This window comes from Oncorhynchus mykiss, chromosome 8 (genome assembly GCF_057628025.1).
Source record: "Oncorhynchus mykiss isolate SJ-2025 chromosome 8, ASM5762802v1, whole genome shotgun sequence".
In the NCBI taxonomy this organism is placed as follows: Eukaryota; Metazoa; Chordata; class Actinopteri; order Salmoniformes; family Salmonidae; genus Oncorhynchus; species Oncorhynchus mykiss.
This window is the reverse complement of record NC_143029.1, coordinates 72,034,922-72,062,397: the sequence shown is the minus strand read 5'-3', so window position 1 is coordinate 72,062,397 and position 27,476 is coordinate 72,034,922. Positions and strand designations below refer to the sequence as shown.

The 27,476-nt window shown below is 43.5% G+C and overlaps 1 protein-coding gene across 8 annotated transcripts in view; it reads left to right on the top strand.

Moving 5' to 3' along the window:
* LOC110530452 (adhesion G protein-coupled receptor L2) overlaps positions 1-27,476 on the top strand; it is a 149,572-nt gene that overhangs the window by 99,228 nt on the left and 22,868 nt on the right. For all 8 annotated transcript variants that reach the window (XR_016482582.1, XM_036986080.2, XM_036986075.2 and 5 more), the window contains 7 exons: positions 3,763-3,946; positions 6,764-6,886; positions 7,031-7,227; positions 7,840-8,013; positions 13,709-13,918; positions 14,124-14,344; positions 15,391-15,457. Coding sequence is in view for 7 of the 8 variants with exons in the window: in XM_036986080.2 (XP_036841975.2) it covers positions 3,763-3,946; positions 6,764-6,886; positions 7,031-7,227; positions 7,840-8,013; positions 13,709-13,918; positions 14,124-14,344; positions 15,391-15,457 (1,176 nt within the window). In the remaining variant the exon portion in view is untranslated. The remainder of the gene's footprint in view (positions 1-3,762; positions 3,947-6,763; positions 6,887-7,030; positions 7,228-7,839; positions 8,014-13,708; positions 13,919-14,123; positions 14,345-15,390; positions 15,458-27,476) is intronic.

Genomic DNA, 27,476 nt, shown 5'->3' with positions numbered 1-27,476 from the left:
TGTCGGTATGCCCATCCATCTCTCTACCTCTCGACTCACCTGTCTGTTTGTCTATCTGCCTGCCTGTCTGTCAGTCAATATGTCTTGGCTTATCTTTAATATCTCTCCTATCACTTATCTCTCTCTCCATCCCCCCCCTCTCCATCCCTCCATCTCCTGTCTGCTCCTTGTGCGTTGTATGAGTAATTGCCTTCCCACGGCCGTAATTGTACCTCCCTGTCACCCGTAAGTGTGATCAAAGTGGCAGTGTACCCAGTTTTTCACTTGCTTACACTTTACCATTCTCAGCGTCTCCATGTTCTTCCTCTTGCTGACATTTTTGTGTTTGTCTGGTGGATTCGTGTTCAGTCCAATTAATGTGTTTGTGTTCATATCGGATGTTGGGTCTTTTAATTCCTTTCTCTCTCCATGTCATTTTCCTTTGCTCTGAGTTTATAATCTGAGAGCAGGTCCTGTTGAAAGAAAGGGCTCTGGCGTAAACACAAAGTGGGCCTGTCTTACACAGCACAAACCAGCCTTCTCAGATCTCTTGTGTTTCTCTCATCAGTCTCTGTTTGACTGGTCGGAGCAATCTTCAACATGAAGAGTTAGGGCTGTTTTTACTGTGGTTTCTTTTACTGTGAAAAATGGGGATATGTCTCTGTTAACTTGATTTAAGGCTGTCTTCTTTATGCATCACCATCCATCAATAGACAATGTTAGTGAAATCATCAGCACCACCACCACCCAAGAATGTCCTGTTCACTGTGGGGCATCTTGGGTAACACCCTTGTGATTGTTGCGTTGTGCAACCTCCACCCAGGCGAGAATAAAAGAGGACACAATCAGAACAGTTTTTATTTTATTTTAACACTGTCACAAATTAGAAACATGAATTTGTTTCATTTTTTCTTCCTCCTTCAAGCCTACAAGGGGGTTCTCACCAGGAGGGAGGACCGTTGAGTGTTTCTCTGTTTGTCTGGGGTGTAATGGTCCTAGACTTGTGATCACTACTGCTACTCTGACACTACCCTCTCCTCTCTCGGACACCCCTCTCCTCTCCTCTCTGACTCTCTACCTCTCTCCTATCCTCCCTATCTGACACCCCTCTCCTCTCTGACTCTCTACCTCCTATCCTCTCTCTGACACCCTCTCCTCTCTGACTCTCTACCTCTCTCCTATCCTCCCTATCCCCTCTCTGACACCCCTCTCCTCTCCTCTCTGACTCTCTACCTCTCTCCTATCCTCTCTACCCCCTCTCTGACCCCCTCTCTTCTCTGACTCTCTACCTCTCTCCTATCCTCCCTATCCCCTCTCTGACCCCCCTCTCCTATCCTCTCTGACTCTCTACCTCTCCTATCCTCCCTATCACCTCTCTGACCCCCCTCTCCTCTCTGACTCTCTACCTCTCTCCTATCCTCCCTACCCCCTCTCCGACCCCCCTCTCCTCTCCGACTCTCTACCTCTCTCCTATCCCCTCTCTGACACCCCCTCCTCTCTGACTCTCTACCTCTCTCCTATCCTCCCTATCCCCTCTCTGACCCCCCTCTCCTCTCCTCTCTGACTCTCTACCTCTCTCCTATCCTCCCTATCCCCTCTCTGACCCCCCTCTCCTCTCCTCTCTGACTCTCTTCCTCTCTCCTATCCTCCCTATCCCCTCTCTGACCCCTCTCTCCTCTCCTCTCTGACTCTCTTCCTCTCTCCTATCCTCCCTATCCCCTCTCTGACCCCCCTCTCCTCTCCTCTCTGACTCTCTTCCTCTCTCCTATCCTCCCTATCCCCGCTCTGACTCCCCCATCACACTCCAATAAAGGACACACCAATAGCGTTTGCCGGCCGAGAGTAATTATCACCTCTGAACAGTGCCTGCTCTAATTTGCGCAGTCAGACATCCAACAGCGGGTGTTCCCTAAAGCACAGCGCGTCCGAATGAACGTCAGATCAACGTTAGATGTTGTGTGTGTGGTCCTTAACAGAGGCTCTATCTATCCCATCTGAAGGGTCAGCACTCCCCCATAGAGAGACACAAACAGACACTATAGGCATCTGATTCAGAGCTGGACTGTAGGCTTATCATAGCTCTAGGTAATAATGGTAGCCATGCTGTGTAGTCTGTTTACATGTTGTGGTGATTGGTTAATCATCAGTCTGGTTTGATAGCGAGGGACTACTGGGTTTAATCAATGATGTATATAAACCCTGGATTGCTGATGCAATGTATTGGTACTCCCCAGTAGGAGCAGTCCTCCATAGGAATGAATGGAATTCTACGATATTTCAATTAAATGTTTCAAGGACATGTATTTTTTGTTCTTGTACTGGGGACAGCAACATTCGTAATGTTAAACTCCTACTTTAAAGATTATTTTTTTAGCTCACATAAAACAATTTAGAAGTATGCATTAAGTCTGTAATAAAATAAATGTGGCAAAAACGAATATAGATATTAGAAATGCTTATCTATAGCTTCCAATATTTTATTTTTACATTGGTGGGGGAGTGGTAAGATGGAGGCACAGGGCTTCAACACAGCACCCGCATCAGTCATCTAGTGTATGTATAAATTATTGTGTTTAATCCCCCCCAATGGTTAATCCAGGCAACAGAGTAATTGTGCCTATGGTCAATTAGTGTGTGTGTGTGTGTGTGTGTGTGTGTGTGTGTGTGTGTGTGTGTGTGTGTGTGTGTGTGGATGATAATCACAGCTTTGCACTAATTGGTACAGTGAGTGACTTTTTTATTTCCTAATTACCACTATAGTGTAGCCTGGACCTCTGCTGTGGTTAATGGCACCTGTGGTTAAATTGTCTCTGGTTTATTGGGCCATGGGTTGATATGGATTTGTGGGGTAATTATGCCAATGGCTATGTTTATCTGTGGGGCTAGCCTAGCGTTTCTGTGTGGCTATGGATATGTTAAGCTACATAAGAGTCGTCAGTGGGGCTAGCGTTAGCGATGCTGTGTGGATATAGATATGCTTAACTACATGGGAGTCGTCAGTGGGGCTAGCATTAGTGCTGCTGTGTGAATATAGATATGCTAAGCTACATGGGAGTCATGAACTCTCCTGCACAGGGTCACAGGGACCTCCATTTTGATCAAAATATGATACTTTTTCTAGAAGGTTTGGAATGTTTTGCTTACTTACTGCTTATCAGCCAAGCAGGAAATGAAAATATTGCCATTGAAAACAAGCAGAAATATCCCCATCTTTACTTCGACTGCTACCCAAGAAACAAATGCATTTCGTTTTTTGATACCATTTTCGCCTCAAGGAAGGAAAAACTGCACATTTCAAGGCCATTATCACCAGATCCTGTTATGGAATATATTCATTGTTAGGGAAGAGGAAGATAATTGTTCTTTGGGAAAAGTAAGATGTTTAAGAACAGGAACTAAGAGAGCAGTATTGAGAAGGAACTGCTCCATTCATTTGAAAAACATTTGGTTTGTGTTCCAACTTCCCCTCTGGCACAGTTTTGTTATTCAAAAGAAAATACATGGGTCTAAACCAGGGAAGTGGGGAGACAACTTCCTTTAGTTTATATTCTGTGACCGCCATGCCATCTTTAAGTGATGTTTTAATTTAAATGTATCTTCATATCATCCTATAATGCCAGTGACCTTATTTATTAAAGTGTTTACTTGTTGATGTTGATTTGCTTGTCCTTGCTTGCTATCTGCATAACATGCCTTCCGTGCCCCCTTTCTGCTGCAGACAGTTGTAGAATTTATGAGGTATAAAAAAGCAACAAACTCTGACATTTGTTTCCACGGATACAGGCCATTGTGGATACGGTTGACAACCTCCTGAGGCCGGAAGCCCTGAAGTCCTGGGAAGACATGAATTCCACGGAGCAAACGCACGCCGCCACCATGTTACTGGATACCCTGGAGGAAGGAGCCTTCGTCCTTGCCGACAACCTGATTGAGCCCGCTGTAGTCAAAGTGCCTGCAGACAATATCAGTATGTTTATTTTCTTCTCTCTACCCTCCCTGTCCGTCACTCATAAAAAAGGAAAAACGAGACAGACACGTCTGCCAGTTGCAATCCACAGTTTAATTATAATTTTAATTGAACTGTGACCCTGTCTTGGAAGAAAATTACTTTGACCTCAGTAGTAAAATGTGCTTTTTTACAACATGTTTGTTATGTCCAAGGAAGTGGAAGTTAACATTCACAACCATTCTGTAGAAAGATACTGATGTTAGTTTCCGTGGGCTTCTCATTCTAGACACAGAAAAATAACCTGGACAGCTATTCCTCCAGGAGAAAGGCAAAGTGGTTTTTAAAAAGACCACATTTAGTTGAAGTCACAGTAGGAGGTTTGATGTCTCGCTCAGCGCCAGGCAAGCTAATATGTTCTCACAGGCAGTTTATTAGCAATGTGATCTCATTCATTTAAGTCAGCTTTGTGCAGTGAACTGTCATTTCCCCACACAAGCCTCTTTGTTCCATGGTTATGAGTTCCCCGCTCGCCTTGCAAGATGAGCTGTCCAGTCTCCTTATGGAAAATCTAAGAAATCAATTGAATAATTTCATATTCTATATGGTAGCTATATCCTCTAACCATGCCTTAACTCTTTCTCAGTAAATGGTAAATAGAAGTAGATAAGGAAAAGCTTATACACTGCACCATGAATACTTGCATAGTTAGTGCTTTTAGCACACAAGGCCTCAACAATAGATTTCTCCAACAGATTTCTCCTTTGAGAGAGAGAGAGAGAGAGAGAGAGAGAGAGAGAGAGAGAGAGAGAGAGAGAGAGAGAGAGAGAGAGAGAGAGAGAGAGAGAGAGAGAGAGAGAGAGAGAGAGAGAGAGAGAGAGAGAGAGAGAGAGAGAGAGAGAGAGAGAGAGAGAGAGAGAGAGAGAGAGAGAGTAAATAGCACTGGATGGGATATTGATTGGATTCTGTAGCAGGAACACTGGACATGGCTGCTCTCTTGTTTCACCCTTCCCAACCTTTATATCAGAGCTCTATTAAACACGGTGTGTTGCAATTGAAACCAATGATGTATATAAACCCATAATTGCTGATTCTATGTATTGGCTGTTGAGATGCTTTAAAGCCACCGGTCGCCATAGGAATACATGGAATTCGACAATATTACTCATTCAACGGTTTCTCTTTATTTTTACTATTTTCTACATTGTAGAATAATAGTGAAGACATCAAAACTATGAAATAACACATATGGAATCATGTAGTAACCAAGAAAGTGTTATTTTATATTTGAGATTCTTCAAAGTAGCCACCATTTGCCTTGGTGACAGCTTTGCACACTCTTGGCATTCTCTCAACCAGCTTCACCTGGAATGCTTTTCCAACAGTCTTGAAGGTGTTCCCACATATGCTAAGCACTTGTTGTCTGCTTTTCCAGATGGGATGGCGTATCACTGCAGAATGCTGTGGTAGTCATGCTGGTTAAGTGGGCCCTGAATTCTAAATTAATCACAGACATTGTCACCAGCAAAGCACCATCACACCTCCTCCTCCATTCTTCACAGTGGGAACCACATCCATTCACCTAATCTGCATCTCACAAAGACAGTGGATGGAACCAAAAATCTCAAATTTGGACTTATCAGACCAAAGGACAGACTTCCACCAGTCTAATGTCCATTGCTGAGGATTCTTGGCCCAAGCAAGTCTCTTCTTATTATTGGTGTCCTTTACTAGTGGTTTCTTTGCAGCAATTTGACCTTGAAAGCCTGATTTCACTCAGTCTCCTCTGAACAGTTGATGTTGAGATGTGTCTGTTACTTGAACTCTGTGAAGCATTTATTTGGGCTGCAATTTCTGAGGCTGGTAACTCTAATGAACTTATCCCCTGCAGCAGAGGTAACCCTGGGTCTTCCTTTCCTGTGGCGGTCCTCGTGAGAGCCAGTTTCATCATAGCGCTTGATGGTTTTAGCGACTGCACTTGAAGAGACTTTCAAAGTTCTTGACATTCTCGGTATTGACTGACCCGCATGTCTTAAAGTAATGATGCACTGTCAATTTTTTTTTTTTTTTTTTTTTTTAATTTTTTTTTTATAGCTGTTCTTGCCATAATATGGACTTGGTCTTTTACCAAATAGGGCAATCTTCTGTATACCACCCCTACCTTGTCACAACAGCTGATTGGCTCAAACACATTAAGAAAGAAAGAAATTCCACAAATGAACTTTTAACAAGGCACACCTGTTAACTGAGATGCATTCCAGGGGACTACCTCATGAAGCTGGTTGAGAGAATGCCAGGAGTGTGCAAAGCTGTCACTAAGGCAAATGGTGGCTACTTTGAAGAATCTCAAATATAACGTTTATTTTGATTTGTTTAACACTTTTTTGGCTACTACTTGATTCTATATGTGTTATTTCATAGTTTTGATGTCATCCCTATTATTCTACAATGTAGAAAATAGTAAAAGATAAAGAAAAACTCTGGAATGAGTAGGTGTGTCGCAACGTTTGACTGGTACTGTATATTCTTATGTTTATGTTTAGCTCACATAATATAATTAAAAGTATGCATTAAGATGTCTGTAAAATAATAAGCATACAAAAAACGAATGTAGACATTAATGAGTGCATTTCTATAGCTTCCAAAATATTTTTTACAATTGTGGGGAGTGCCAAGATGGAGGTACGGTGGCTTCAACACAGCACCCCTTAATAGTCATCTAGTGTATCTATAAATCATTGATTGAAACGTGATCTTTTAGTAATGTTTACCAACAACATTCCTGAATCCTTTTTCCCTCCTCCTCCTCTACCTCCCCCTCTCCTTGTCCTTCTCCAGTGCTGGATGTGTATGTGCTCAGTACAGACGGCCAGGTGCAGGACTTCAGGTTCCCCCAGACCAGCAAGGGTGGAGCCTCCATTCAGCTGTCTGCAAACACAGTCAAAGTCAACAGTAAAAACGGTAACTAGGGGGGAATGAATGAATGAATGAGATCATGCTGAACGATAATTGTCCTTCACTGAGAAAGTGGCTAAAGGATAGAAATGAGTAGCAATTTTATACGTTCACAATGCCACCGCAAATCTTATTCTGTTTTTTCCCCAGGTGTGGCCAAGCTGGTGTTTGTCCTCTACAAGCACCTGGGCCAGTTCCTCAGTACAGAGAACGCCACGCTCCGAGGAGGAGGACGTAACCTCTCAGACCTGACCGTCAACTCGCACATCCTGGCCGCCTCCATCACCAAGGAGTCCAGCCGTGTGTTCGTGTCTGACCCCGTCATCTTCACCCTGGAGCATCTCGACGTGAGTTCCCCTTCCCCTGAGAAAGCTCTGGAGCCCTAGTGTCATTCTGCGGTGTTGTTCAGTGCAGGGGGAAATAGTGGGAAAGGAAATGGCAGTGTGGTCTTTAGTAGTTGGAGGATCAACACCAATGTCATAAGATACAGCTGCACTGTGCACTGCGCTGCGGCTGTAAAATATCCATACTTGTGTACATCTGGAACTCCCACGGTTATACGTTTGTTAGTTTACATAGAACATGCTACCATGTTTATGCCATGGTATTCTGCAATTGTTTATAATTTACTGAAATTGTGTATAATTACACTTGGCATGACAGACAAATAAATCAAATCAAGTTTTATTAGGCTCTTACCCAGATTAGTAGATCTGCACCGTTCCTACACACACTCACTAGACTATATATATATATATAACAGTATCTATATATAGGTAAGAAGCATATGCACTCTAAAGTAATGTGTTAGTTTGTTTTAAACAATGCTTAGAATGTTATTGTTTGTGGCATTTAAAAGGTTTCCTCATGATGTGTTGCTTATTGAGAACTTCTACAACCCTAACTGTTAACTATTTGTCTGAAACAATGTTCTTATTTCTTAATGTCCTGCTCTGTAGAAGGAGCACTACGACAACCCCAACTGCTCATTCTGGAACTACTCTGAGAGGAGTATGATAGGCTACTGGTCCACTCAGGGCTGTAAGCTCCTGGACACCAACAAGAGCCACACCACCTGTTCCTGTAGTCACCTGACCAACTTTGCCATCCTAATGGCCCATAGAGGGAACGTGGTGAGTGGCCTTCAAGGGGTTCTATCATGCCGTGGGGTTGGACTCCACTGATGGATGTAATATGGATGCATGTTCCCATCTAGGGAACATGGTGAGTGGCTGGTTCAAACCGTCCCCTAGCTAGCCACTAACCCCCTAGACACTTGTGTAGATCAGAGAGGATTGTATACAGTACCAGTCAAAAGTTTGGACACACCTACTCATTCAAGGGTTTTTCTTTACCTTTACTATTTTCTACATTGTAGAATAACAGTGAAGACATAAAAACTATGAAATAACACATATGGAATCATGTAGTAACCCCAAAAAATCAAATCAAAATACATTTTATATTCTTCAAAGTGGCCACCCTTTGCCTTGATGACAGCTTTGCACAGTCTTGACGTTCTCTCCCCACCTCCACCTTGTCACAACACGACTGATTGGCCCAAACACATAAAGAAGGAAAGAAATTCCACAAATTAACTTTTAACAAGGCACACCTGTTAATTGAAATGCATTCCAGGTGACTACCTCATGAAGCTGGTTGAGAGAATGCCAAGAGTGTGCAAAGCTGTCATTATGGCAAAGGGTTGCCACTTTGAATAATCTAAATATACAATATATTTAGCTTTGTTTTAACACTTTTGTTGGTTGCTACATGATTCCGTATGTGTTATTTCATAGTTTTGATTATTCTACAATGTAGAAAATTGTAAAAAATAAAGAAAAACCCTGGAATGAGTAGGTGTGTCTAAACTTTTGACTAGTGCTGTATGTGTAAGAAATGACTGCAAGTGTGGGTATGGATGTGGGTACCCAGACCCGAGAGCCACTGTGGTCCCTCATGATGAGTTGATTTTTTTTATGGCCCCCACCCCCATCAAAGTTGCCCATCCCTGCTCTATGGGGTAGGGGCTAGGGGTTGATTTGGGATTTAAGGACTAGTGAATCTACCCCATCCCCCTCGTCGTATGTACTGTACAGTATGTATGTGGGGGGGATTGTTGGAGGGATGGGAGTTGAGGTGAGGAATGGGGTTAGTTAATGTATGTGGGGGGGATTGTTGGAGGGATGGGAGTTGAGGTGAGGAATGGGGTTAGTTAATGTATGTGGAGAGAAGCGGAAGGAGGCTGTCACTTACTTTGCCGTAAGCAAAAAAGCAGGAGATCGCAGGCATAAGATACTGTAGTGAGAGCTAGCTGAAACATTATTGGAAATAAATGACATTTTACCTATGGTCCGTGACTAATAGCCTTCACGCACGTCTGCTGGAATCATACACAGGAAAACGTACACGGTGGCCCTGCATAACGCTTCTTTAATTTGCATTTCCACTCAACGACATGAAGTAGGTGAGATCCATTTGCAAGCAAAATGCAATTACAATCCAATTTATGATGAATATAATGTGCTGCAAGCATCTACCCAGTAATAAACGTGGAACGTAAGTTTGTGGTTTATATAATAACATGTCCCAACTCATGAACTCTTCCCTTCACAAACCCCGAACCTTTACAACCCTTCACCACAAGGAGAAACCAGAGTCCCTGAGCTAGGTCTTCCCGTCACACCAGCCCTACACCTCAACTACAACTCCTCCTGGCCTGCCCTCAATAAAATGACTCATATCACGGAACGCATTACCTCATGTTCAGACCACTGTCCCTGAGTGATATTCTGGATGGTGAAGCCGTCTATTTTTTTTGCATAGCCTACGTTGAAATGTGTTCATTTTCATGGGTTGTGACACACACTTTAATCAGCCCTTCACAGAGTGATCCCACACTGTATTTTATAATGTCATCCCTTCACAGAGTGATCCCACACTATATTTTATAATGTCATCTCTTCACAGAGTGATCCCACACTATATTTTATAATGTCATCTCTTCACAGAGTGATCCCACACTGTATTTTATAATGTCATCTCTTCACAGAGTGATCCCACACTGTATTTTATAATGTCATCTCTTCACAGAGTGATCCCACACTGTATTTTGTAATGTCATCCCTTCACAGAGTGATCCCACACTATATTTTATAATGTCATCTCTTCACATAGTGATCCCACACTATATTTTATAATGTCATCTCTTCACAGAGTGATCCCACACTGTATTTTGTAATGTCATCCCTTCACAGAGTGATCCCACACTATATTTTATAATGTCATCCCTTCACAGAGTGATCCCACACTATATTTTATAATGTCATCTCTTCACAGAGTGATCCCACACTGTATTTTATAATGTCATCTCTTCACAGAGTGATCCCACACTGTATTTTGTAATGTCATCCCTTCACAGAGTGATCCCACACTATATTTTATAATGTCATCTCTTCACATAGTGATCCCACACTATATTTTATAATGTCATCCCTTCACAGAGTGATCCCACACTATATTTTATAATGTCATCTCTTCACAGAGTGATCCCACACTGTATTTTGTAATGTCATCTCTTCACAGAGTGATCCCACACTATATTTTATAATGTCATCTCTTCACAGAGTGATCCCACACTATATTTTATAATGTCATCTCTTCACATAGTGATCCCACACTATATTTTATAATGTCATCCCTTCACAGAGTGATCCCACACTATATTTTATAATGTCATCTCTTCACATAGTGATCCCACACTATATTTTATAATGTCATCCCTTCACAGAGTGATCCCACACTATATTTTATAATGTCATCCCTTCACAGAGTGATCCCACACTATATTTTATAATGTCATCCCTTCACAGAGTGATCCCACACTATATTTTATAATGTCATCCCTTCACAGAGTGATCCCACACTATATTTTATAATGTCATCCCTTCACAGAGTGATCCCACACTATATTTTATAATGTCATCCCTTCACAGAGTGATCCCACACTATATTTTATAATGTCATCCCTTCACAGAGTGATCCCACACTATATCTTATAATGTCATCTCTTCACATAGTGATCCCACACTATATCTTATAATGTCATCTCTTCACATAGTGATCCCACACTATATTTTATAATGTCATCCCTTCACAGAGTGATCCCACACTATATTTTATAATGTCATCTCTTCACAGAGTGATCCCACACTATATTTTATAATGTCATCTCTTCACAGAGTGATCCCACACTATATCTTATAATGTCATCTCTTCACATAGTGATCCCACACTATATCTTATAATGTCATCTCTTCACATAGTGATCCCACACTATATTTTATAATGTCATCTCTTCACAGAGTGATCCCACACTGTATTTTATAATGTCATCCCTTCACAGAGTGATCCCACACTATATTTTATAATGTCATCCCTTCACAGAGTGATCCCACACTATATTTTATAATGTCATCTCTTCACATAGTGATCCCACACTATATTTTATAATGTCATCCCTTCACAGAGTGATCCCACACTATATTTTATAATGTCAGCTCTTCACAGAGTGATCCCACACTATATTTTATAATGTCATCCCTTCACAGAGTGATCCCACACTATATTTTATAATGTCATCCCTTCACAGAGTGATCCCACACTATATTTTATAATGTCATCCCTTCACAGAGTGATCCCACACTATATTTTATAATGTCATCCCTTCACAGAGTGATCCCACACTATATTTTATAATGTCATCTCTTCACAGAGTGATCCCACACTATATTTTATAATGTCATCCCTTCACAGAGTGATCCCACACTATATTTTATAATGTCATCCCTTCACAGAGTGATCCCACACTATATTTTATAATGTCATCTCTTCACAGAGTGATCCCACACTGTATTTTATAATGTCATCTCTTCACAGAGTGATCCCACACTATATTTTATAATGTCATCTCTTCACATAGTGATCCCACACTATATTTTATAATGTCATCCCTTCACAGAGTGATCCCACACTATATTTTATAATGTCATCTCTTCACAGAGTGATCCCACACTATATTTTATAATGTCATCCCTTCACAGAGTGATCCCACACTATATTTTATAATGTCATCTCTTCACAGAGTGATCCCACACTATATTTTATAATGTCATCCCTTCACAGAGTGATCCCACACTATATTTTATAATGTCATCTCTTCACAGAGTGATCCCACACTGTATTTTATAATGTCATCCCTTCACAGAGTGATCCCACACTATATTTTATAATGTCACCCCTTCACAGAGGGATCCCACACTGTATTTTATAATGTCATCCCTTCACAGAGTGATCCCACACTATATTTTATAATGTCAGCTCTTCACAGAGTGATCCCACACTATATTTTATAATGTCATCTCTTCACAGAGTGATCCCACACTGTATTTTATAATGTCATCTCTTCACAGAGTGATCCCACACTATATTTTATAATGTCATCCCTTCACAGAGTGATCCCACACTATATTTTATAATGTCATCTCTTCACAGAGTGATCCCACACTATATTTTATAATGTCATCCCTTCACAGAGTGATCCCACACTATATTTTATAATGTCATCTCTTCACATAGTGATCCCACACTGTATTTTATAATGTCATCCCTTCACAGAGTGATCCCACACTATATTTTATAATGTCATCTCTTCACATAGTGATCCCACACTATATTTTATAATGTCATCCCTTCACAGAGTGATCCCACACTATATTTTATAATGTCATCTCTTCACAGAGTGATCCCACACTATATTTTATAATGTCATCCCTTCACAGAGTGATCCCACACTATATTTTATAATGTCATCTCTTCACAGAGTGATCCCACACTGTATTTTATAATGTCATCCCTTCACAGAGTGATCCCACACTATATTTTATAATGTCATCCCTTCACAGAGTGATCCCACACTATATTTTATAATGTCATCCCTTCACAGAGTGATCCCACACTGTATTTTATAATGTCATCCCTTCACAGAGTGATCCCACACTATATTTTATAATGTCATCTCTTCACAGAGTGATCCCACACTATATTTTATAATGTCACCCCTTCACAGAGTGATCCCACACAATGTCATTTTATAATGCGATCCCTTCACAGAGTGATCCCACACAATGTCATTTTATAATGCGATCCCCCAATATATGTTATAACATGTCGCGCTTTTGTGACCGCTTACTAAGGACTTTACATTGGCAGGGCATCATCTGTTTCCTGCAGTAGATGTTGAGTTTTCAAACCCTCAGTGAGCCAGGACATTCATGTTATGCCAAGGTTCGTTGATGGGGACATGAAGTCTGTCATGTTTTATGTTTTCCGGCAGGCTATTGGGTCTAAACCCTCCCTCCTGTGTTGCCTCATGTTTCTGATTGGTTCAGCTAGATGCTGAGTTAAATCCCTTTATAAATATCTGTATATATCATTATACCAGATTATTGGGTTTATTTAAGATTATATAGCATATACTGATAAATGTTGGGAACGGGATTTGTTTAAAGTGGCCTGAGAAAGGAAGATGGCGGTGGTACTGTACTAGATAGCGTTGTCTCTGTCTTCCTACTCATTGTATTCCCTAACATTTGAATAAGATAAAAAGGTCTTTGCAACAAAGAAAAGCTTATTAGGTCTAACCACCCCCTGTGTTTAGGTACATCCGGCAGGTTGTTGCTTCTAACCCCATTGTCATGTTAGGTCTTAGATCCGGCAAGTTATTGGTTCTAACTCCGGCGGTTTGTGTCTCTCTGCCCTGTCCTCCAGGCAGAGGGGAGTGTCCATGAGCTGCTGCTGACGGTGATAACCCGGATGGGAATCGCTGTGTCGCTGGTGTGTCTGGCCATCAGCCTCTTCACCTTCTGCTTCTTCAGGGGCCTTCAGAGCGACCGCAACACCATCCACAAGAACCTCTGCCTCAACCTTTTCATTGCTGAGCTGGTCTTTCTTGTGGGCATCAATATGACTGAACCCAAGGTAAGGAGTGCGGGTGCCCCCAGAGCGTACACATGGATCGGAGTGGGCTTCGATGCACAGTTATTTTGGCTAATTATCATTGTGTTCCCAGGGAATATGTTCCAGTTATCTATGCCTACTTTAACTTCCTTGGTCTCAATGCAGCTTCAATGCCACTGTCCCTGTACCGCGCTATGTGTAACCTTTAAATGTGTCCCCATCCCAGCTGGTGTGTTCCATCATTGCGGTCGTTCTTCATTTCTTCTTCCTCGCGGCGTTTGCCTGGATGTGCCTGGAGGGCGTGCAGCTCTACCTCATGCTGGTTGAGGTGTTTGAGAGTGAGTTCTCCCGCAGGAAGTACTATTACGCCTCAGGATACCTCTTTCCCGCTGTGGTGGTGGGAATCTCGGCCGCCATCGACTACCGCAGCTACGGGACACCGAGAGCGTAAGTAACATCTTATCACATCTGTAGACCTTCTCTTTGTAGTGCCCGTGCGTCCAGTAACCGCCAGGTGCAGGGTACGAAAAGTAATGTCAAGAAAGATAGAAATAAAGATAGATACCCTCTTCAAATGTTGACCTTGGGGTGGAAACGCTGCACAATAAAACTGGGATCATTCAACAGTATCTATCTTCCTTTCTTGGTGCAGAGAGCGTCAGGTCTCCCAAGCCAGCCAGCTCCAGATCAAGACTCCCTTTCTTCGCACATAGATAGATATATTGCTAATGAGAGCTACATCACAGGCCCCAGTCTCCCACTGCCTCTGCCTCCTGGCAAATGTACACCCTGTCATAGAGGAAAGCTGTGAGCAAAACTACTACATTAATGAGTTGTCTGGCCGGTTGGTTGCTCTGGTCTGGTGTGTTCTCTGTGAGACAGTTTTTTCTCTCTTGACCTTAATTCTTTAAACTTTTCTTCTCCAGTGGCCTTTATCCAAGAAACAAGCCATATGATTTGTCGCAGGCTTTTCTTTCTCCAGAGGGAGTTATGTAAATTGGGTATTCTTTTTACATTTGGGTCTGTAGTGCAGCACTCCCTGCATTTGAATGAACATATTATCTGATAATACATACAGTAGCTTCAGCACAAATCTTGTAGGAACTATTTGTGCGTACGTTTTGACTGTGTTTAGGGTCAAAAGTATAGCCAGACTGCTCTCTCAATTGTAGACATTGGCAGACTGAAGTCATGAATGCAATACCAGTGCTGTTGTATGGCTCACAGCCAGAATGTGTTCAAGGTCAGGTTCTCTCTGTGGTCCAGAATGACAATCACTATTCTATTGCTGTAGTAACTATATCATCATGTCATCTAGCTAGTCTAAAAGCCAGGCTGGCTACTGATCAGTAGGATACATTGTGATAAATGCTGCTGTGTTTTTAGAGTGTAGAAAATGCAGAGATGTCACAGTCACAGTGGGGGAGACAGAATAGATCATTTGCTCTTGAGGGATGTCGATCACCTGATCACATGACCATGTTCCATTGCAGCTGCTGGCTGAGGGTGGATAACCACTTCATTTGGAGCTTCATAGGACCTGTCACCTTCATTATCATGGTAAGCCACATTATACTTTATGGGATGTGTGTGTGTCTATGATGGCATGAAAGTCCGGTATATTATGTGCATTATCCATACAGTATGGGATTGAGTGTCTGTGACTAAGTCTGTTACTATGTTGGTATCTGTGTCTGTGTCTCTGCCTACGTCTGTTACTATGTTGGTATCTGTGGCTGTGTCTCTGCCTACGTCTGTTACTATGTTGGTATCTGTGTCTCTGCCTACGTCTGTTACTATGTTGGTATCTGTGTCTGTGTCTCTGCCTACGTCTGTTACTATGTTGGTGTCTGTGTCTCTGCCTACGTCTGTTACTATGTTGGTATATGTGTCTGTGTCTGCCTACGTCTGTTACTATGTTGGTATCTGTGTCTGTGTCTGCCTACGTCTGTTACTATGTTGGTATCTGTGTCTGTGTCTGCCTACGTCTGTTACTATGTTGGTGTCTGTGTCTGTGTCTGCCTACGTCTGTTACTATGTTGGTATCTGTGTCTGTGTCTGCCTACGTCTGTTACTATGTTGGTATCTGTGGCTGTGTCTCTGCCTACGTCTGTTACTATGTTGGTGTCTGTGTCTCTGCCTACGTCTGTTACTATGTTGGTATCTGTGTCTGTGTCTGCCTACGTCTGTTACTATGTTGGTATCTGTGTCTGTGTCTGCCTACGTCTGTTACTATGTTGGTGTCTGTGTCTCTGCCTACGTCTGATACTATGTTGGTATCTGTGTCTGTGTCTGCCTACGTCTGTTACTATGTTGGTGTCTGTGTCTCTGCCTACGTCTGATACTATGTTGGTATCTGTGTCTGTGTCTGCCTACGTCTGTTACTATGTTGGTATCTGTGTCTGTGTCTGCCTACGTTTGTTACTATGTTGGTATCTGTGTCTGTGTCTCTGCCTACGTCTGTTACTATGTTGGTATCTGTGTCTGTGTCTGCCTACGTCTGTTACTATGTTGGTGTCTGTGTCTGTGTCTGCCTACGTCTGTTACTATGTTGGTGTCTGTGTCTGTGTCTGCCTACGTCTGTTACTATGTTGGTATCTGTGTCTGTGTCTGCCTACGTCTGTTACTATGTTGGTATATGTGTCTGTGTCTGCCTACGTCTGTTACTATGTTGGTGTCTGTGTCTCTGCCTACGTCTGTTACTATGTTGGTATATGTGTCTGTGTCTGCCTACGTCTGTTACTATGTTGGTATCTGTGTCTGTGTCTCTGCCTACGTCTGTTACTATGTTGGTATCTGTGTCTGTGTCTCTGCCTACGTATGTTACTATGTTGGTGTCTGTGTCTCTGCCTACGTCTGTTACTATGTTGGTATCTGTGTCTGTGTCTCTGCCTACGTCTGTTACTATGTTGGTATCTGTGTCTGTGTCTCTGCCTACGTTTGTTACTATGTTGGTATCTGTGGCTGTGTCTCTGCCTACGTCTGTTACTATGTTGGTATCTGTGTCTGTGTCTCTGCCTACGTATGTTACTATGTTGGTGTCTGTGTCTGTGTCTCTGCCTACGTCTGATACTATGTTGGTGTCTGTGTCTGTGTCTCTGCCTACGTCTGATACTATGTTGGTATCTGTGTCTGTGTCTGCCTACGTCTGTTACTATGTTGGTATCTGTGTCTGTGTCTCTGCCTACGTCTGTTACTATGTTGGTATCTGTGTCTGTGTCTCTGCCTACGTCTGTTACTATGTTGGTATCTGTGTCTGTGTCTCTGCCTACGTCTGTTACTATGTTGGTATCTGTGGCTGTGTCTCTGCCTACGTCTGTTACTATGTTGGTATCTGTGTCTGTGTCTCTGACTAAGTCTGTTACTATGTTGGTATCTGTGTCTGTGTCTCTGCCTACGTCTGTTACTATGTTGGTATCTGTGGCTGTGTCTCTGCCTACGTCTGTTACTATGTTGGTATCTGTGTCTGTGTCTCTGCCTACGTCTGTTACTATGTTGGTGTCTGTGTCTCTGCCTACGTCTGTTACTATGTTGGTGTCTGTGTCTCTGCCTACGTCTGATACTATGTTGGTATCTGTGTCTCTGCCTACGTCTGTTACTATGTTGGTGTCTGTGTCTCTGCCTACGTCTGTTACTATGTTGGTGTCTGTGTCTCTGCCTACGTCTGTTACTATGTTGGTATCTGTGTCTGTGTCTCTGCCTACGTCTGATACTATGTTGGTGTCTGTGTCTCTGCCTACGTCTGTTACTATGTTGGTGTCTGTGCCTCTGCCTACGTCTGTTACTATGTTGGTGTCTGTGTCTCTGCCTACGTCTGTTACTATGTTGGTATCTGTGTCTGTGTCTCTGCCTACGTCTGTTACTATGTTGGTATCTGTGGCTGTGTCTCTGCCTACGTCTGTTACTATGTTGGTATCTGTGTCTGTCTCTGCCTAAGTCTGTTACTATGTTGGTATCTGTGGCTGTGTCTCTGCCTACGTCTGTTACTATGTTGGTATCTGTGTCTGTGTCTCTGCCTACGTCTGTTACTATGTTGGTATCTGTGTCTGTGTCTCTGCCTACGTATGTTACTATGTTGGTGTCTGTGTCTCTGCCTACGTCTGATACTATGTTGGTATCTGTGTCTGTGTCTGCCTACGTCTGTTACTATGTTGGTATCTGTGTCTGTGTCTCTGCCTACGTCTGTTACTATGTTGGTATCTGTGTCTGTGTCTCTGCCTAAGTCTGTTACTATGTTGGTATCTGTGTCTGTGTCTCTGCCTACGTCTGTTACTATGTTGGTATCTGTGTCTCTGCCTACGTCTGTTACTATGTTGGTATCTGTGTCTGTGTCTCTGACTAAGTCTGTTACTATGTTGGTATCTGTGTCTGTGTCTCTGCCTACGTCTGTTACTATGTTGGTATCTGTGTCTGTCTCTGCCTAAGTCTGTTACTATGTTGGTATCTGTGGCTGTGTCTCTGCCTACGTCTGTTACTATGTTGGTATCTGTGTCTGTGTCTCTGCCTACGTCTGTTACTATGTTGGTATCTGTGTCTGTGTCTCTGCCTACGTCTGTTACTATGTTGGTATCTGTGTCTGTGTCTCTGCCTACGTATGTTACTATGTTGGTGTCTGTGTCTGTGTCTGCCTACGTCTGTTACTATGTTGGTATCTGTGTCTGTGTCTGCCTACGTCTGTTACTATGTTGGTGTCTGTGTCTCTGCCTACGTCTGTTACTATGTTGGTATCTGTGTCTGTGTCTGCCTACGTCTGATACTATGTTGGTATCTGTGTCTGTGTCTGCCTACGTCTGTTACTATGTTGGTATCTGTGTCTGTGTCTCTGCCTACGTTTGTTACTATGTTGGTATCTGTGTCTGTGTCTCTGCCTACGTCTGTTACTATGTTGGTATCTGTGTCTGTGTCTCTGCCTACGTCTGTTACTATGTTGGTATCTGTGTCTGTGTCTCTGCCTACGTCTGTTACTATGTTGGTATCTGTGTCTCTGCCTACGTCTGTTACTATGTTGGTATCTGTGTCTGTGTCTCTGCCTACGTCTGTTACTATGTTGGTGTCTGTGTCTCTGCCTACGTCTGTTACTATGTTGGTATCTGTGTCTGTGTCTCTGCCTACGTCTGTTACTATGTTGGTATCTGTGTCTGTGTCTCTGCCTACGTCTGTTACTATGTTGGTATCTGTGTCTGTGTCTCTGCCTACGTATGTTACTATGTTGGTGTCTGTGTCTCTGCCTACGTCTGATACTATGTTGGTATCTATGTCTGTGTCTGCCTACGTCTGTTACTATGTTGGTATCTGTGTCTGTGTCTCTGCCTACGTCTGTTACTATGTTGGTGTCTGTGTCTGTGTCTCTGCCTACGTCTGTTACTATGTTGGTATCTGTGTCTGTGTCTCTGCCTACGTCTGTTACTATGTTGGTATCTGTGTCTGTGTCTCTGCCTACGTATGTTACTATGTTGGTGTCTGTGTCTCTGCCTACGTATGTTACTATGTTGGTGTCTGTGTCTCTGCCTACGTCTGTTACTATGTTGGTGTCTGTGTCTCTGCCTACGTCTGTTACTATGTTGGTGTCTGTGTCTCTGCCTACGTATGTTACTATGTTGGTATCTGTGTCTCTGCCTACGTATGTTACTATGTTGGTATCTGTGTCTCTGCCTACGTATGTTACTATGTTGGTGTCTGTGTCTGTGTCTCTGCCTACGTCTGTTACTATGTTGGTGTCTGTGTCTCTGCCTACGTATGTTACTATGTTGGTATCTGTGTCTCTGCCTACGTCTGTTACTATGTTGGTATCTGTGTCTGTGTCTCTGCCTACGTATGTTACTATGTTGGTATCTGTGTCTCTGCCTACGTCTGTTACTATGTTGGTGTCTGTGTCTCTGCCTACGTCTGTTACTATGTTGGTGTCTGTGTCTCTGCCTACGTATGTTACTATGTTGGTATCTGTGTCTCTGCCTACGTATGTTACTATGTTGGTGTCTGTGTCTCTGCCTACGTATGTTACTATGTTGGTGTCTGTGTCTCTGCCTACGTCTGTTACTATGTTGGTGTCTGTGTCTCTGCCTACGTCTGTTACTATGTTGGTGTCTGTGTCTCTGCCTACGTATGTTACTATGTTGGTATCTGTGTCTCTGCCTACGTCTGTTACTATGTTGGTGTCTGTGTCTCTGCCTACGTATGTTACTATGTTGGTATCTGTGTCTCTGCCTACGTCTGTTACTATGTTGGTGTCTGTGTCTCTGCCTACGTATGTTACTATGTTGGTATCTGTGTCTCTGCCTACGTCTGTTACTATGTTGGTGTCTGTGTCTCTGCCTACGTTTGTTACTATGTTGGTGTCTGTGTCTCTGCCTACGTCTGTTACTATGTTGGTGTCTGTGTCTCTGCCTACGTCTGTTACTATGTTGGTATCTGTGTCTGTGTCTCTGCCTACGTATGTTACTATGTTGGTATCTGTGTCTCTGCCTACGTATGTTACTATGTTGGTATCTGTGTCTCTGCCTACGTCTGTTACTATGTTGGTATCTGTGTCTGTGTCTCTGCCTACGTCTGTTACTATGTTGGTATCTGTGTCTGTGTCTCTGCCTACGTATGTTACTATGTTGGTGTCTGTGTCTCTGCCTACGTATGTTACTATGTTGGTGTCTGTGTCTCTGCCTACGTCTGTTACTATGTTGGTGTCTGTGTCTCTGCCTACGTCTGTTACTATGTTGGTGTCTGTGTCTCTGCCTACGTATGTTACTATGTTGGTGTCTGTGTCTCTGCCTACGTCTGTTACTATGTTGGTGTCTGTGTCTCTGCCTACGTATGTTACTATGTTGGTGTCTGTGTCTCTGCCTACGTATGTTACTATGTTGGTATCTGTGTCTGTGTCTCTGCCTACGTCTGTTACTATGTTGGTATCTGTGTCTGTGTCTCTGCCTACGTATGTTACTATGTTGGTATCTGTGTCTCTGCCTACGTCTGTTACTATGTTGGTATCTGTGTCTGTGTCTCTGCCTACGTCTGTTACTATGTTGGTATCTGTGTCTGTGTCTCTGCCTACGTATGTTACTATGTTGGTGTCTGTGTCTCTGCCTACGTCTGTTACTATGTTGGTATCTGTGTCTGTGTCTCTGCCTACGTCTGTTACTATGTTGGTATCTGTGTCTCTGCCTACGTATGTTACTATGTTGGTGTCTGTGTCTCTGCCTACGTCTGTTACTATGTTGGTGTCTGTGTCTGCCTACGTCTGATACTATGTTGGTATCTGTGTCTGTGTCTCTGCCTACGTCTGTTACTATGTTGGTGTCTGTGTCTGCCTACGTCTGTTACTATGTTGGTGTCTGTGTCTCTGCCTACGTCTGTTACTATGTTGGTATCTGTGTCTGTGTCTCTGCCTACGTCTGTTACTATGTTGGTGTCTGTGTCTCTGCCTACGTCTGTTACTATGTTGGTATCTGTGTCTGTGTCTCTGCCTACGTCTGTTACTATGTTGGTATCTGTGTCTCTGCCTACGTATGTTACTATGTTGGTGTCTGTGTCTCTGCCTACGTCTGATACTATGTTGGTATCTGTGTCTCTGCCTACGTCTGTTACTATGTTGGTATCTGTGTCTGTGTCTCTGCCTACGTCTGTTACTATGTTGGTGTCTGTGTCTCTGCCTACGTCTGTTACTATGTTGGTATCTGTGTCTGTGTCTCTGCCTACGTCTGTTACTATGTTGGTGTCTGTGTCTCTGCCTACGTCTGTTACTATGTTTGTATCTGTGTCTGTGTCTCTGCCTACGTCTGTTACTATGTTGGTGTCTGTGTCTGCCTACGTCTGATACTATGTTGGTATCTGTGTCTGTCTCTGCCTACGTCTGTTACTATGTTGGTGTCTGTGTCTGCCTACTTCTGTTACTATGTTGGTATCTGTGTCTGTGTCTCTGCCTACGTCTGTTACTATGTTGGTGTCTGTGTCTCTGCCTACGTCTGTTACTATGTTGGTATCTGTGTCTGTGTCTCTGCCTACGTCTGTTACTATGTTGGTGTCTGTGTCTCTGCCTACGTCTGTTACTATGTTGGTATCTGTGTCTCTGCCTACGTCTGTTACTATGTTGGTGTCTGTGTCTCTGCCTACGTCTGTTACTATGTTGGTATCTGTGTCTGTGTCTCTGCCTACGTCTGTTACTATGTTGGTGTCTGTGTCTCTGCCTACGTCTGTTACTATGTTGGTGTCTGTGTCTCTGCCTACGTCTGTTACTATGTTGGTGTCTGTGTCTCTGCCTACGTCTGTTACTATGTTGGTGTCTGTGTCTCTGCCTACGTCTGTTACTATGTTGGTGTCTGTGTCTCTGCCTACGTCTGTTACTATGTGGGTATCTGTGTCTGTGTCTCTGCCTACGTCTGTTACTATGTTGGTGTCTGTGTCTCTGCCTACGTTTGTTACTATGTGGGTATCTGTGTCTGTGTCTCTGCCTACGTCTGTTACTATGTTGGTGTCTGTGTCTCTGCCTACGTCTGTTATTATGTTGGTGTCTGTGTCTCTGCCTACGTCTGTTACTATGTGGGTATCTGTGTCTGTGTCTCTGCCTACGTCTGTTACTATGTTGGTGTCTGTGTCTCTGCCTACGTCTGTTACTATGTTGGTGTCTGTGTCTCTGCCTACGTCTGTTACTATGTTGGTGTCTGTGTCTCTGCCTACGTCTGTTACTATGTGGGTATCTGTGTCTGTGTCTCTGCCTACGTCTGTTACTATGTTGGTGTCTGTGTCTCTGCCTACGTTTGTTACTATGTGGGTATCTGTGTCTGTGTCTCTGCCTACGTCTGTTACTATGTTGGTGTCTGTGTCTCTGCCTACGTCTGTTACTATGTTGGTGTCTGTGTCTCTGCCTACGTCTGTTACTATGTTGGTATCTGTGTCTGTGTCTGCCTACGTCTGTTACTATGTTGGTATCTGTGTCTGTGTCTCTGCCTACGTCTGTTACTATGTTGGTGTCTGTGTCTGTGTCTCTGCCTACGTCTGATACTATGTTGGTATCTGTGTCTGTGTCTCTGCCTACGTCTGTTACTATGTTGGTATCTGTGTCTGTGTCTCTGCCTACGTCTGATACTATGTTGGTGTCTGTGTCTGTGTCTGCCTACGTCTGTTACTATGTTGGTGTCTGTGTCTCTGCCTACGTCTGTTACTATGTGGGTATCTGTGTCAGTGTCTCTGCCTACGTCTGTTACTATGTTGGTATCTGTGTCTGTGTCTCTGCCTACGTCTGTTACTATGTTGGTGTCTGTGTCTCTGCCTACGTCTGATACTATGTTGGTATCTGTGTCTGTGTCTGCCTACGTCTGTTACTATGTTGGTATCTGTGTCTGTGTCTCTGCCTACGTCTGTTACTATGTTGGTGTCTGTGTCTCTGCCTACGCCTGTTACTATGTTGGTGTCTGTGTCTCTGCCTACGTCTGTTACTATGTTGGTGTCTGTGTCTGCCTACGTCTGTTACTATGTTGGTGTCTGTGTCTCTGCCTACGTCTGTTACTATGTGGGTATCTGTGTCTGTGTCTCTGCCTACGTCTGTTACTATGTTGGTGTCTGTGTCTCTGCCTACGTTTGTTACTATGTGGGTATCTGTGTCTGTGTCTCTGCCTACGTCTGTTACTATGTTGGTGTCTGTGTCTCTGCCTACGTCTGTTACTATGTTGGTGTCTGTGTCTCTGCCTACGTCTGCTACTATGTTGGTGTCTGTGTCTGCCTACGTCTGTTACTATGTTGGTGTCTGTGTCTGTGCCTCTGCCTACGTCTGTTACTATGTTGGTGTCTGTGTCTCTGCCTACGTCTGCTACTATGTTGGTATAGTCTGTTACATGTATGTGTTTTCCACAAAGTAATGTGAATGGGGGGAAAAGTTCATGTTTTTTTAGTTTTTCTGTCTCGCCTGGTCACTTAGCTATTGCTTTTGCTGATCAAGTTGCATGAAAGGAAAGTGGTCCATTATAGCTGACATGAGGACATCAGCAGTCATTCAGCTGTAAAATCCTATGAAATGTGTCTAGTCTAGTGAGCAGCAGCATTCATCAGCTTAGCTGTTTGTTTGGTGGAAATCGTTGATGATGGAGGAAGCAGGTCTTGCCTTACACTGTCAGTTGTCTGAGGAGGAGGAGAGACAATCTCAGGCATGAAGGTCATTTGCTCAGGGTTGAACATGGAAATAATGAGTGGGTGGGCCAGACAGCCATTACCCATAACCCCCTGGCCCTCCCGAGGATCATGACACGTCCCCAGCCAATCCCGTCGTATGGACATCTCCATCCTCACCTCTAAATATTTCATGCAGGCCGCATGGAGTTCACACACGCGTACACACACCCATGCATGCACATGCAGTACCAGTCAAAAGTTTGGACACCTACTCATTCAGGCATTTTTCTTTATTTTTACTATTTTCTATATTGTAGAATAATAGTGATGACATCATAACTATGAAATAACACACATGGAATCGTGTAGTAATCAAAAAAGTGTTAAACAAATCAAAATGTATTTTAGAATCTTCAAAGTAGCCACCCATTATGACAGATTTGCACACTCTTGGCATTCTCTCAACCAGCTTCACCTGGAATGCTTTCCCAACAGTCTTGAAGGAGTTCCCACATATGCTGAGCACTTGTTGGCTGCTTTTCCTTCACTCTGCGGTCCAACTCATCCCCAACCATCTCAATTGGGTTGAGGTCAGGTGATTGTGGAGGCCAGGTCATCTGATACAGCACTCCATCACTCTCCTTCTTGGTCAAATTGCCCATACACAGCCACGAGGTGTGTTGGGTCATTGTCCTGTAGAAAAACAAATTATAGTCCCACTAAGAGTAAACCAGATAGGATGATGTATTGCTGCAGAATCTGTGGTAGCCATGCTGGTTAAGTGTGCCTTGAATTCTAAATAAATCACTGACAGTGTCACCAGCAAAGCACCCCCACTCCATCACACCTCCTCCTCCATGCTTCACGGTGGGAACCACACATGCAGAGATCATCCGTTCACCTACTTTGCATCTCACATAGACACAGGGGTTGGAACCAAAAATTTAACAGATTTCTACCGGTCTAATGTCCATTGCTGGTGTTTCTTGGCCTAAGCAAGTCTCTTCTTATTATTGCCGTCCTTAAGTAGTGGTTTCTTTGCAGCAATTCGACCTTGAATTCCTGATTCACGCAGTCTCCTATGAACAGTTGATGTTGAGATGTGTCTGTTACTTGAACTCTGTGATGCATGTATTTGGGCTGCAATTTCTGAGGCTGGTAACTCTAATGAGCTTATCCTCTGCAGCAGAGGTAACTCTGGGTCTTCCTTTCCTGTGGCGGTCCTCATGAGAGCCAGTTTCATCATAGCGCTTGATGGTTTTTGCGACCGCACTTGAAGAAAGTTCTTGACATTTTCCAGATTGACTGACCTTCATGTCTTAAAGTAATGATGTGCTGTCGTTTCTCTTTGCTTATTTAAGCTGTTCTTGCCAAATAGGGCTATCTTCTGTATACCACCCCTACCTTGTCACAACACAAATGATTGGCTCAAAAGCATTAAGAAGGATGGAAATTCCACAAATTCACTTTTAACAAGTCACACCTGTTAATTGAAATGCATTCCAGGTGACTACCTCATGAAGCTGGTTAAGAGAATGCCAAGAGTGTGCAAAGCTGCTTTGAAGAATCTCAAATATAAAATACATTTTGATTTGTTTACCACTTTTTATTTGTTACTACATAATTCCATGTGTTATTTCATTGTTTTGATGTCTTCACTATTATTCTACAATGTAGTAAATGGTGAAAATAAAGAAAAACCTGGAATCAGTAGGTGTGTCCAAACTTTTGACTGGTACTGTACACTTGTATTATTCACACAGAAAACATGTGTACATACTGTGTTTATACAGCACATACACGCGCACATACTCTGCATAGATACATAAGGGAAAGGGTGCTGTGGTTTTGGTGGTGTGTTTTCTGAGGAGGTAATGGGTATTGCAGAGCAGAGAGTCTGTAGAGGGTGGGGTGCGGGGAGAAGCAAGGACATGTACAGTTCAGTGCCTGCCTCTCTGCCTGCCTGCCTGCCTCTCTGCCTGCCTGCCTGCCTGCCTCTCTGCCTGCCTGCCTGCCTGCCTCTCTGCCTGCCTGCCTCTCTGCCTGCCTGCCTCTCTGCCTGCCTGCCTCTCTGCCTGCCTGCCTGCCTCTCTGCCTGCCTGCCTGCCTCTCTGCCTGCCTGCCTCTCTGCCTGCCTTCCTCTCTGCTTGCCTGCCTCTCTGCCTGCCTGCCTGCCTCTCTGCCTGCCTGCCTCTCTGCCTGCCTGCCTCTCTGCCTGCCTGCCTCTCTGCCTGCCTGCCTCTCTGCCTGCCTGCCTCTCTGCCTGCCTGCCTTAGGGCTGTGACGGTCATGGAACTTTATTTGACGGTAATTGGCCAGCCAAATGACCGTGGTGACCTCAATAACCGTTTATATACGAAATTATGCACATTTTCTGCTCTCTGCTCCTGATTGCATTTGCTGCCATAGAAATAGAATAAATAGAGTGGGCGTCCCCTTTCAAGTCAATGACGGCGTAATGGGTGGACTGGCAGCTAGTGAATGATATGCTAAAATATGTGTTGTGATTTGTTGATTCAACTCAACTGACATTACAAAGAATGCCATGTAAAAAAATATATTTTTTAAACGATTATGATAGTTATTGTTTTCATGACGCTCTTCATCCATAACAGTCGGTTACACGGTTATACGGTAGTTGAGCCAGCCCTAAGCTGCCTCTGCCTGCTCCTCTGCCTGACTGCCTGTCTCATCAGATCTGTGTCATCACAGGCAGCTGTGTTAAATGCATCTCCAACCACTAGACTCATGCAGACCTAAATCGGCCCTGGTGGCTAGGAGACAAACATCACTTTGATCTAAAATCCCTTCTCTGTCTTTTCTTCTCTCCTTCTATCCCTCTCTCTGTCTCTACCTATATCCCTCTGTCTCTACCTCTATTCCTCTCTCTGTGTCTATCTCTGTCTCTACCTCTATCCCTCTCTCTGTCTCTACCTCTATCCCTCTCTCTGTCTCTACCTATATCCCTCTGTCTCTACCTCTATTCCTCTCTCTGTGTCTACCTCTATCTCTGTCTCTACCTCTATCCTTCTCTCTGTCTCTACCTCTATCCCTCTCTCTGTCTACCTATATCCCTCTCTCTGTCTCTACCTCTATCCCTCTCTCTGTCTCTACCTCTATCCCTCTCTCTGTCTCTACCTCTATCCCTCTCTCTGTCTCTACCTCTATCCCTCTCTCTGTCTCTACCTCTATCCCTCGCTCTGTCTCTACCTCTATCCCTCTCTCTGTCTCTACCTCTATCCCTCTCTCTGTCTCTACCTCTATCCCTCTCTCTGTCTCTCCCTTTATCCCTCTGTCTCTACCTCTATTCCTCTCTCTGTGTCTACCTCTATCTCTGTCTCTACCTCTATCCCTCTCTCTGTCTCTACCTCTATCCCTCTCTCTGTCTCTACCTATATCCCTCTGTCTCTACCTCTATTCCTCTCTCTGTGTCTACCTCTATCTCTGTCTCTACCTCTATCCTTCTCTCTGTCTCTACCTCTATCCC